The sequence below is a fragment of the Pagrus major genome, chromosome 16 (assembly GCF_040436345.1).
Source record: "Pagrus major chromosome 16, Pma_NU_1.0".
In the NCBI taxonomy this organism is placed as follows: domain Eukaryota; kingdom Metazoa; phylum Chordata; class Actinopteri; order Spariformes; family Sparidae; genus Pagrus; species Pagrus major.
Genome location: NC_133230.1, coordinates 26,943,867 through 26,956,826, shown reverse-complemented (window position 1 = coordinate 26,956,826; position 12,960 = coordinate 26,943,867). Strand labels below are relative to the sequence as shown.

Sequence of the window (12,960 nt, the reverse complement as noted above, 5' to 3'; positions counted from 1 at the left end):
AAAAAATAATCTTCAAGATCCCCCATTTTTTTTTAGATATATGTGCTTAAATATGTTGCCTTTCTAAGAGACTATACCAAAATGATTGGTAAGGAGAGGTCTGAGCCTAATGTTTCACTTAAAACTATACCCTCCCCATCATTATAACATTATAACATTATAATATTATTATACAACAATGCTATCGTTAAAGAACGTGTCTTGGTTGCAGTTTAGCAAAATGTGGAAGAATTTTTAACTGTACTTAAATCAACATTATGTAGAAATTGGCATTTGGTCACACCAAATGCCAATTTAGAATATTATATGATAGTTTTTTTTTGTTTTTTTTTAAATATATGTGCATATATATTTTTCTCCAAAGAGACAATTCTCAGTGTTACATAACACTGACCCCTCTGACCCCCATAATAATTATCGAGTCCCTTAATTTATCTGATTTACAATAGTTATGATTTTATTTTAGGGGCATGCATTTTGGTTGATAAAGATTAATTAGCATTCATATTGAATATTTAATTTGTCTTTGCTGTATCTGTTAATGTGACTCACACTTGAGCTGTGGTGAACAAGTTATAGAAATGATTACAGGCCAAAGAGAAAAAGTGTTGCGAAAGGAATAAAAAAAAGCTTTTTCAAACATCTCATCGACATGTACAATTAACATTTATGGATTGTTATTTATGGAATTAAGTTCACATGTGAAAGACATATTTACACCGATGGCCTCATTAATATTTTAAATCTCACTGTTAATGTAATGTACATCTTAATCTGAATCTCATTGTCATGAGGAGTTCCTGTTTTACAGATTCCATTTTAAGGTGATATGGTGTCACCTAGTGAGCAAGATCAAGTAATGCAGCCATTGTAGATGAGGCTGCACTGGTGACTCTGGCATACAGTTTTTTCTGAACAACTGAGACACTGACAGTGATTGCATAGAGAGGAAAACAAATATTAACCACTTTTTATCCATGTGTTGCTGATTAAGAAAGTACTAGCGGCTTACCACAATTCATTATCACAAGATACAGTTATTACAAAATACTAAATTAATAAATAAATTATAGCCTGATAAATAGACTGAGTCAACATTTCATTTCAATTAATTACCTATGCCAAGGAGGTTATGTTTTCACCCATGTCGGTTTGTTTGTTGGTTGGTTGATTTGTCAGCAGCATTATACAAAAACTACAGAATGGATTTCTGCCAAGCTTGGATGGAGTATGGGTCTCACACTGAATGACCTCCCGTCCTCTCCAAAATTAAATCAATTTTATTTATATAGCCCAAAATCCCAATCACATTGCCTCCGTGGGCTTTACCCTCCTGTGGTGTTCGGGTCAAATCTGACCAATTTACAACTTCATAATATCATAAAAATTGTATTTTTCCTCTGATTGCCTCAAGGCCTTATGATATCCTCCACACTAGGCATTTGAACATATACAATTGTTGATCACCACTTCCATTGAATTTTGAGTGGTCTAATCAACTTTGTAACACCTGTGGTGTTCCTGGTCAAAAATGACCGGCACAGGAAATGTCAATACTAGATTATGTTCATCCAATAGATGGAAAACATCCACAAACACCAAAGTAATGGGGGAGAAACAAACATAATACAAGGGTTTACAAACTGCACAGTGAATGACATCCTATGTCCTTAGACCCTCGATTTCAGTGAGGAAAAACTTGCCATATTGAGAAAAACAAAACCTTTTAACGGGGAAAAAAAGATGGAAGAAACCTCAGGAAGAGCCACAGAGGAGGATCCCTCTCCCACGATGGACAGAGATGCAATAGATGTCGCATGTACAGAACAGAACAACAAAATCACAATTTACAATTTACAGAATATCTGATACAATTTAGAAAATTTATGTAAGGTGTGTGGATCCAGGAGGACAAGGCATCGCCAAGTGGTGCCCGAGCCACACGACCTCCTCTCCACCATGGTGACCTGGAAGAGGGCAGACCACACAAGATAATTAGCAGTAAAACAGAGAGATCAAAGTGAAGACGCATCAAATTTGACAGAAATACAGTTATAAGGAGATAGTAAAACAGAGGAGTGCAATGATCCAGCGGAGCCCAGGGTATGACGATCCAGAGCTGTCAATATGTGAGGCAGCAGGAGCCAGGAGAGGTAGATGTTTCCAGGGGCCTGTGGTCCATCAGAAGGGAGCCTGAATGAAAAGAGAGGAGGAGGAGAAGAGGGAGGAAGAGGAAGAGGAGAAAGCTATAGAGAGTGAACAGCGAGAGAGCGACACAGCTTGCAGCTTGTGGGGACAGAAAACAAAAATAAAAGTTAGAGAAATTCTAATACTATAGTTAAGAGACTCATTGAGTCTTAATTAAAGGCTAAGTCAAAGAAGTAAGTTTTGAGTTTAGATTTAAAGGCGTCAATAGAGCCGGATTGTCTGATGTCAGCTGGGAGGTTATTCCAGAGGAAGGGGGCACGATGGTAAAAAGCTCTGCAGCCAGCTGACTTTTATCCCTTGGAACCATCAGGAGCCCTGAATTCTGAGAGTGTAATGCACAAGGTGGAATATATGGTTTTATGAGATTGGACGTGTACGACGGGGCAAGGCCGTGTACACTTTTGTATGTCATCAGCAGCACCTTAAAGGCTGATCTGACATGAATTGGGAGCCAGTGCAGTGAGGCTAGGATTGGTGTAATATGATCACATTTTCTTGTACGTGTTAAGACTCCAGCTGCAACATTCTGAACCATCTGAAGACTTTTAGTGCTCTCACACAGCAGACCCGAAAATAAGGCATTGCAATAATCCAGCCTAGACGAAACAAAGGCATGAATCAGGATCTCTGCGTCAGCTGTGGACAGGAAGGACCTAATTTTAGCTATGTTGTGCAGGTCGTAAAATGCAATCTTGGTAATTTCTTTGACGTGCTGATGGAAAGAGAGGGTTGAATCAAATGTCACACAAAGACAGTGGTGTCTCTGTGGAGTGGGGCCAATGACCAACATCTCAGTTTTATCCAAATTTAGAAGCGGGAAGTTTTCTGACATCCAGGCCCTATGACTAATGAGGGCCTGGACATGTCCAACGACTGTTCTCCACTGTTCTTCATTTAGTACTGGTTGCCCAACCCCATGCAGAAGCAGTAGTACAGTGGTGGTTACTATTGTTGCAGTTTTTGTTGTCATCCTTTCTGTGATGTGATGTCACAACTGCTTGACCAATCATGATCGAAAGGACTGCTGCTAACCCCTGAAGTACTTGAAACTTACCAGAAACTGGAAATGGGCTGTGAGTGAGCCCCACAGAAGATTGTACAACACATCATAATATAATTAATGATGCTGGACAGTGGATTTCGTTGTGAAGGACTCGGGTCGGATTTCCTGCTACAGTCCAAAGAATGTGACTTGATGCACATTCTCAAGTGCCTCGTCTCAGTGCCTCTCTCCGCTCTGCCAACAGTCAGCAACAGTAGTAACATTACTATAGAAATGGAGTCTGCTTACATAAATTAACAGCTGACAGCATAACACAGAAGTTCCACAGAGCCCCTTTGATACAACTTGTCATGTCATTTTGTTCCTTCCATTCTTCTGTGAGTCTCTTTTGACTGATGCCTCTTGTTTTCAACTCACAAGTATTTTTATCATGACATTTGGGTGACTTCACCTCTCAGAGGGGAGGGTGTGTGCAGCAGCTGACAGGGAGGAGCTTGAGGCTACAGAGAGCACAAATGATTGTGCAACCTGTTGCAAAGCTCAGATTGCATGTGGACTGCAGAACAACTCTGACCTGATGCTGCTGTGGGCTTGCAGCACACACTAAGAGACAGAAACCTTCTCTGTTGCTCAGCAAAGGTGCAGTCAGCAGAGCTAAATTTAACCAGTCATCTGCATTGCTGTCATGGCTGAGAGGGCCAGTCAGGCTGATCATGAAGGGGAAGAGGAGCTGGGACAAGACAAAGATACGAACGCGCCTGATGATCAACATAGAGACACTATCACTGTTGGGGAATCCCCAGATGTAGATTCTACTGAGGACCAGCAGCGTCCGACCCAACCTGAAGAAGAGACAGAGTGTCCAGGTTGCCAGTCACTGGGCATACTGACCCTGCCATGTGGCCACAAACTGTGCCCAACATGTATCGAGCTGAGCCAGGGTGAGCTGGGCCAGGCCGGCTGCACCATCTGCTACGGATCACAGCTGATGGACTCGGTCCTGCAGACACTGCTGAAAGCCCTGTTCCACAACCAGCCCAGGAGACCTGGGGTTTTGTCTGGAGCTGTAGAGGAGAGTGTCAGGGCCGCAGAGGATGGAGGGGACGCTGTGAGCAGATACAGGGGTATGGAGAAAGAAGAGCTGTGTGTGGAGCATGGAGAAATGCTCACTGTGTTCTGTCTGGAAGATGGGGAGCCACTCTGCCAACAGTGTCAGCCAGAAGAGCATGAAGAGCACCAGTGCTGCTCCATTCAGGAGGCTGTCCTTGACTGTAAGGTCAGACACCAGATCCAGCACACAAACGGCACTCCCCTCAATAATTAGGCTGGGCTGCACCAACATGTGTTAAAGGGACACGCCACCTATTAAAGACATGAACATCACTTCACTTGTCTTGAGAAGTACAGTCCCGTCCAAAAGTATAGGAACAGGTAGACTTAAAATAGAGTAGAGTGAAAAATACTTGATATTTACTTGCAAATTCTTTGCTTGCAATAATTGCATCAAGCCTGTGACCCACTGACATCACCAGACTTCTCGGCTTCTCCAGGCTTTCACCGCAGCCTCTTTCAGTTGTTTGTTTCGGGGGGGTTTCTCCCTTCAGTCTCCTCTTTAGCAGGTAAAATGCTCTGGAGTCTGGAGATTGACTTGGCCAGTCTAAAACCTTCCACTTCTTCCCCCTGATGAACTCCTTGGTTGTTTTGGCAGTGTGTTCCAGGTTGTTGTCTTGCTGCATGATGAAGGATCTCCCGATCAGTTTGGTTCCAAATGTTTCTGTAGACTTCTGAGTTTATTTTGCTGCTGCCATCATGTGTTACATCATCAATGAAGATCAATGAGCCCGTCCCAGAAGAAGCCATGCAAGCCCAAGCCATGATATTACCTCCACCTTGTTTCACAGATGAGCTTGTGTGTTTGGGATCATGGTTAGATCCTTTCTTTCTCCACACATTAGCCTTTCCATCACATCGGTAAAGGTTAATCTTTGTCTCATCAGTCCATAAAACTTTGTCCCAGAACTTATGAGCCTCGTCTCTGTACTGCTTGGCAAATTCCAATCTGGCCTTCCTATTCTTATAGCTAATGAGGGGTTTGCATCTTCTGGTGTAGCCTCGGTACTTGTGTTCCTGAAGTCTTCTGCGAACGGTGGATTGTGATACCTTCACTCCTGCCCTCTGGAGGTTGTTGGTGATGTCACTGACAGTTGTTTTAGGGTTTTTCTTTACAGCTCTCACAATGTTTCTGTCAACTGCTCATGTTTTCCTTTGTCTACCAGTTCAACATCTGTTGCTGAGTACACCAGTGGTTTCTTTCTTCTTCAGGACATTCCAAATGGTTGTACTGGCTATGGCCAGTGTTTCTGCAACGGCTCTGATTGATTTTCCATCTTCTCTCAGCTTAAAAATTGCTTGCTTTTCTCCCATAGACAGCTCTCTGGTCTTCATGTTGGTTACACCTTTTTAACCATAAATGCACTCTGCAAAGGCAAAACCCAAAGCTGAAACTGAGAGTAGACATTCAGCGCTATTTATTTATTGTTTGAATAATCAATGTAATAGGACATACCTGGGCAGCAAACTGAAAAATGGGGGGGTTCAAACTAAAGGTCCTATCTTCTAAGTTTTTTTAACAGACCTAGATGTAAATACCTGGAAATAGATGCTGACATACTGATCTCTTGTCTCATATTCATCTTTTGGTGTCAAACCCAAATGTTTTCAGTGTACAGCAAAAACATAGGAATTGGCCTTGCTGTTCCAATAGTTTTGGAGGGGACTGTATGTGGTGTACATGGTAATGTACAGTATGTTATCATATACCTTATCAGATATTCTGTCTGCAGAGAGAGCTGCGATCGGCCATCAGAAGTCTCCAAGAACAGATGGAGAGTTTAACCTCAATCAGACAAACCTATGAGGATACTGCTTCTCACATCAAGGTATTGATGGAAAAAGGATTCAAGACTGTATTGTGTGTGTACAAACCAATCTTAGAGAGATGTTCATTGACATAGCTACGCTGGAGTTCCTGAGCCATGTGCTTTGGACATGAAGAGTTGACATCAAAACTTAACATTTAATTTCATAAGAACATGTCAATGATGTGATCTTATTGGAATTGTTCGATTGTATATCATCAGAGACTTAGTTGTTGTATAAGTTGTTTGTGACCAAAAGGTAACACAATGACTTAAATGTGAGAAGATCAAAGTGTGAATGAAAGAACTTGCTCCATGAAATGGTAGATACAAATTCTTGGGAAATTCACTAATTTTTCTAAGTCTTAAATACATATTGGCTGAAAATCGCCACCCATTGTACCATGCTCGATACTAAATTACAGCATTGCTTTGAAATGTCAGAGTCAATATTAAATAAGTCTTCTAACATGACATCTCTTTACCTAATTGTCAGAGCCAATCAGTACAAACAGCCCAGGTCCTGAGGGAGGAGTTTGAGAAGATGCACCAGTACCTCCGTGATGAGGAGGCTGCTCTGATGTCACAGCTGAAACAGGAAGAGGAGGAGAAGAGTCAGAGGATGAAAGAGAAGATTGACAGGATCAACAATGACATACAAGTGCTGACCAGCAGTATCAGAGAGACAGAGGAGGCCATGGGCTTGGATGATTTCGGCTTTCTAAAGGTTATTCCTATCCCTAGGAAGCAGGGGACTTCTAACTGCGAGATATTGTTTATATTTATCCCATAGTGCAGTTTTGTATCCCAGAGACCAGGACTAATAACTGCTTTATGCCACTATAATTCAGTTCAGACAATTCAGCAACATAAAACCTAGCAAGAATCTTAAACATACATTCTTGTGTTTTTTGCAAGTTTCACCTATTTATGACAAATTATATATATTTTTACCTCACAGCAAATTAATTGCGCTTAGTCATTAGTCTGCTAAATAAGTGTAATATTGAGAAAAAGGCAGTCTCACCACAGAGCCCATCGAGTAGCTGTTCTGGAGCTCTCAATAATATGCCATGATCTGCTGTACATCAATAAATAGACTTTGCCCAGTTGTGATGAATCATTTCAAAATTAATCTCATGATAATGAGAATCTAAGTATTTTTAGTGATGTGCTGCTTTAGGACACCATTACTGTCTGCTCAACTTTCAAGGTAAACACGTGGAAATCTGACAGTTTGATTAGATGGTAGTGCTAGATGAAAGCCCAAAGTGGGTTAGGATACGAAGGAATTCATAGTGATGAACCATTAAATTTAGGCATTTCCTGTGTCCAAGTAAAACTTTGGACCAGGTCACTGGATAGAAAGCTTGTGCTTGGATTAAAAAGCTTTTTTAGTTTATTTCTGCTCTGTTTCCATGCGTTCATCAGTCCCTCTGTCTCCGTCTCTGTCCCCACAGAACTACAAGAAGGCCTCTGAAAGGTGAGTTAATTTAGCTAATGTGTTCTACAAGAAATCATTTCATAATACATTTATGTTGGAAATATAATGTACACAAAATACTAACAAAAACTACATTAAAGTTTTATTATATCAGGCTGCCAATTTACAAGATGATAAAGTTTTTTTTTTTTTTTTTAAATAGCCACTAGCCATTTAATTCAGCTTTCTGTGATTGATGTTGCTTCAAAACAAGGGAATATATATAATATAATAATATATGTGCTTCATACTAATATAAGGATTATGGCATTTTCCATTTCTACATCTTTACACTAAACAAAATGTTTAGTTATTAAATCGCAACACTTTTTTTGGCTCTCATTTTTCAGGAGTTGAAGTAATAGATGTATTTCTCAGATGATTAGCACAAATTTCTTAAAATCGTGTTAGTGAGCACTTCTACCTATATCAAGATAATCCATCCACCTGAATGGTGATTAAACAGCATGACTAGTGCACAGGTGGGCTTTGGGCTGGTCACAATGAAAGGCAACTCCAAAATGTACAGTTTTATCACAGCAATGAACACAGGTAACCACACAGAGCCGTTTCCTGTGAACTGAATGTTCCTTTCACCATCATAAGTCATCTCCAGTGTGGTTTCTGATCATTTGGCAGTGCATCCAACCAGCCACACAATTGCAAATGATTTGCATCCATGCCAGCTCAAGACCTCCACATCTGGCTGCTTTGCCTGCAGCACTTGCACAAACCAAAGAATTTCTGCACATGCTGTCAAAGCGCTCAGGAAGCTCACTGTCATCCTCTCCAGGGTCTTGACCTTACTGCACCTCAATGGTGTCTGGCACTTTGGAGAAATGTTCTCTTTACAGATTAATCCCTGTTCTTCACTGTACTGGACAGATGGCTGACAGCGTGTATGGCGTCATGTCAGTAAGCGCTCTGCTGTTGTGAACAGAGTGCCCAATGGTGGCAGTGGAGTTATGGTATGGGCAGGCATAAGCAACAGACAAACACAGCAGCATGTATTGATGGCAGTTTGAAGGCAGAGAGATAACTGATGAGATCTTGAGGCTCATTGTGGTGCCATCCATGACCAGCCTGAGACACACCTGTGCACTAATCATGCTCTTAAATCAGCATCTTGATATGCCACACTGGTTAGGTAGATGTATTATCTTGGCAAAGAAGAAATGCTCACTAACAGATTTAAAAAAAAAAAAAAAAAAAAAAAAAAAAAAAACGTGCTCAAAATCTGAGAATTTTGTGCCCATAAAAAAAAGTCTTAAATTTGATACTTTAACTCATGACTAATGGGTGTGAATAGAAAAGTTTTTCATTTATATTTTTGTAGAGTGTAATGTACTTACAAAACCTGCAAGTGTTCCTCAAAATGCATACAATGCAGACCGTATAGATGTTGTAGTGCATCTTTAGTCGCTGTTGTTTGTTCCAGGGCTCAGTGCAGAGTAAAGGAGCCTGATGACGAATCAGGAACTCTGATTGATGTTGCCAAACACCAGAGCTGTGTGCAGCACCAAGTCTGGGACAAGATGCTAAGGATCATCCAGTACTGTGAGCAAAGCTTTACCCTGTGACCGTACAGAACAGTAAATGATTGTGTAGTTCAGATCTTTTGTCAGAGGCCAATATAATTTACTTAGCAGTGTCACAGCAGATAGTAATGATGGTAAAATAATTTGATGTTAAGTCTGGGGAATTTAATTACCACCAATTCTTTTGGCTGTACCAGCTACTAACAGGCTAAATCTCTAAATGCCTCTGGTTGCCAACAAGGATGCAGGCATACCAATGCTGCCCTAGTGAGAAATCTATTTTGGTTAACTAAAAATATTAAGAAGACTATAAACTATAGAAAATAAAAACAAATTGGTCACCTGCCAGCAGAAAATGCTATTCAATTGAGTTTACTGCAAACATTTGGCTTAACTGTTCAGGAGTTAACTATGCATAAAATGGCAAAAAAAAATAATTTAACTACCTAAATCATTATGCAAAATAAGTAATTAAACAACCAGCCAGCTACTGCAAAAAGTTGTTAAAGCACTAGTTAAATGTAGTTCACTACTACCTCATTTGCAACTTCATGCTATCAATCAAGTCATCGAATAAAAAAAAACACCGCTTCATTACCTGGCCACTAGTGATGCTTTGTAAGCTAACATTAGCAACTCGCACTCCTATCCTGCCAGTCTGCACTGAAATGAGCGGAGCAGTACCAACTGCAGCAACTTTATTGCTGGATTTAAATTCAAATTCAAATTCAGGCATATGCCATCAAAGGGGGGGATGCAAGATTGAAATATGTCAAAATACAAGACTCAAATGAGCAATAAAAAAAAAAAAAAAAAAAAAGTCCTGTTAGCTAGCAAACTAGAAGCTATTGTTTTATGCTTGTGTGGCGAAGGGCACTACGGGGGGAAAATTCAGGGGGGAAGCCAAACAAAGCCACCTGGGGACTTGCAACCCCAAGAAATATTTGAACCTCTAAGATTGGTTGGGAAATTGAAAAGGACACACCGACTCGTTACTGAATAGGCAGAGACATGAGTGATGAAGTAAATTAAAGGTTTTATTTTAAACTAATCAAAATAATCAATGTAAACAGACAGGGGTTGGAACTGCTGAGGGGGAAAGAAAGGGTTAATAAGCAAAGGAAACTCTTAAAATCAGTAAGGTGAAAACAATGACTTTATTACAATCATCTTTTTAAAAAGGCCTCAATATGAAATATTTAAAAGAATCAGTGTACTTATATTAAAAGTCCAACCACAACTATATAAAAAAAAGGAAAACTAAGCTGAGGCCATATGTGGAGTGGCAGACTACACAGAGGCAGAGTCCAGGGGTGCTACCACTACTCACCTTCAGTGCAGCACAGCAAATGGTGCAGTCAATAGTGTATACCCGTGTGTTTGCTCATATACAAAAAGTGAAGGGACCTCACCACAGGTGCCTAGCCTCCCAACAATATGGCACTCTGCCTGGGAAAATAACTTAACAAATGGTCAGAAAAACAAGTAATCAAATAAACAAGGTAGCAAAACAAAGTAAAGTAAGGTAACCCAGTTGGTTTAAAACACAAAACTAAATGCAAAAGGGCAAAACAATTGCAGAATGCAAACTAAATGGTTAAGGCAAACTAAATGTAAAAATGTGGGCAAAACAAAACTAAAAAGGCAAAACAATTGCAGTGTTATTGTGCAGGTGAACCTGAAAAAGGGACAAAAAAAAAATAGTGCATTTAATCGCAATTTATTTTTGCACTCCAAACAGTGCAGAACGTTTCTCATTGCACGAGTTCCCGGCAAACCCGTAATACTGATGCACAGGACACAACACGAGAAATGGAAACTGATGAGAAGTCGTTGCTGGGTTTGGTGGGCGGAAATTTTAGTTTTAAAAAACTACCAGGTGGAAACCTGGATAAAAGCACAGTTGTGTGCAAATTATGCAAGCAAGAATTTGCCTATCACCGGAGCACTTCCAGCCTCCGCTACCACCTCAATGCCAAACATGTTGCAGCTAGCACAGACAACGCTCCTAGTTGGAGCAGGCAGTGTCGCCAATCCACACTCGACAAGATGACAGGGTTCAGAGCCAAAATGAGTAAGTCCACGACTGACAAATTAACAAATGCACTGGTTTGTGCCTTGTGAACAATGTAATCATAATATTCTTCATTCATATTGAACTTTATGTTAACACTCAGTGATGAAAAAAAAACAAACACAATTTTGTTGTTTAAGCTCATTTATGTGTCTATTCATTGATTCAGTCATATACCAAAATCCATTTAAATTGAAAAATGTTGCTTCACGTGTCAAATATTGATATGCGCTTAATAATTTTGTTTTAATCGTGTCCCACCACTAGTTAAAATACATTTTAAAAACTAAACCTACTCACCACTCATGCACCAGACATAAGCACAGAAAACACTCTGGTAAGGGGCAAACAGGGATTCCTCACATGGACAGCCACTGGGACACCAAACACTGCCAACCACAGCAGAGACAGAGCAGGAGGCAGAGGCAGAACAATGGCACACAGGTGCCTTATAGCTTGGCCCTGATTAGGGAATTTGTTGGGGGAGGAGTTGAGTCAAGGCTGCATTCACCAGCACTACACCTTGCTCTGCACTAGGGGAGTATACCCCACCACAATCGTAAAGAAAGGGACCCTAATATATTGAAACAACAGAGTTCTCATAACCCTCAGTTTTAAGTTTGCCTCTGAAAGGCCTCCATTTGAAGGGTCATGTGGCCCCAACACTTAACCCTACCCCTCTATCCCAACAAGAATCAGGACAACCTACCCCATGTCAAAATGGAGGGGAAGAGCTAAGTGGTAAGGGCTAGGGGTGTAAAGGGATTGGGCCGTATACACATGCATTTACAATGTGTGTGGATTTTTGGTATTGATTCCTGTGTCTGTTTCACTGTCACTCACTTATGTTCTTCAGTTCCGGTGACCATGGACCCGAACACAGGCTCAGTGTGTTTAGGTGTGTCTCCTGACCTGTCCAGTGTGTTTGTGTGTGAGGAGCAGCCTCTTCCAGACAATCCAGAGAGGTTTGTGAGTCCACCGAGCATCTTGGGTTCAGAAGACTTCAGCTCTGGGAGGCACACTTGGGAGGTGGAGGTGGGAGATAACAGTCACTGGTCTCTCGGTGTGACTCGTGAGTCAGTCCACCGAAAGGACTGGTCCAATTCTGATCTAAACCTCAGTCCTGCCTTTGACTCAGACATAGACCCTGGTGGTGGCCTGTGGACTGTGTCCCTCTCTTCTGGGGAGTTCTGGGCCTCCCCTGGTCACATTGGCCCCCTCAGACTGAGACGAAAACCAACCAGAGTCAGAATTCAGCTGGACTGGGAGAGAGGGTGTCTGACTTTCTCTGATGGCAATGACAACACCCTGATCTATCGTTTTAAAAAGCAGTGGAGCAGCATTCTGAGACCCTACTTCTCTACAACATGTTCAAAACACCCACTGAAAATCACAGCAGGCAGAGTGACTGTTAACATAGAGTAGTATCACACTGTCACTATACTAAAGGAACAGTATGAGTTTGAAGAAATAAACATGGTTGTCAACCCAACAGTTAGATGCATAAAGACTTGAGTGCAGGATGCTGCCAGCTCAATAGCAAGTAAAAACAACTTTTCCTTAATACAGCTTCAAAACTCTGTTAACATGTTGTATCTTCTTAACTAGGAAGTATGTTACCAAGGCTTTAACAACCTGCTTAGTACCCCTCTTGCAACACATCCTCGTATCTAAACAAATTAATAGGTCCATTTCCACTAACTCCCAAAACGACATACAGTATATCAATGTTCCCA

General features: G+C 41.0%; 1 protein-coding gene across 1 annotated transcript; it reads left to right on the top strand.

Moving 5' to 3' along the window:
- Positions 1-3,896: 3,896 nt before the first annotated feature.
- On the top strand, positions 3,897-12,649 carry LOC141010723 (E3 ubiquitin-protein ligase TRIM35). Its single transcript, XM_073483809.1, has 7 exons — positions 3,897-4,289; positions 4,344-4,487; positions 6,055-6,150; positions 6,626-6,856; positions 7,590-7,612; positions 9,051-9,169; positions 12,081-12,649. Exons 1-7 carry the CDS (start codon positions 3,897-3,899, stop codon positions 12,647-12,649), a joined length of 1,575 nt encoding a protein of 524 aa, XP_073339910.1.
- Positions 12,650-12,960: the final 311 nt, after the last annotated feature.

Excerpts from the sequence above, each read along its gene's own strand:
- LOC141010723 (XM_073483809.1), top strand. The coding sequence starts at position 3,897 with ATGGCTGAGAGGGCCAGTCAGGCTGATCATGAAGGGGAAGAGGAGCTG. Across the intron at positions 6,857-7,589 it reads ATGATTTCGGCTTTCTAAAG|AACTACAAGAAGGCCTCTGA; the intron begins GTTATTCCTATC and ends CTGTCCCCACAG. Across the intron at positions 9,170-12,080 it reads GCTAAGGATCATCCAGTACT|TTCCGGTGACCATGGACCCG; the intron begins GTGAGCAAAGCT and ends TATGTTCTTCAG.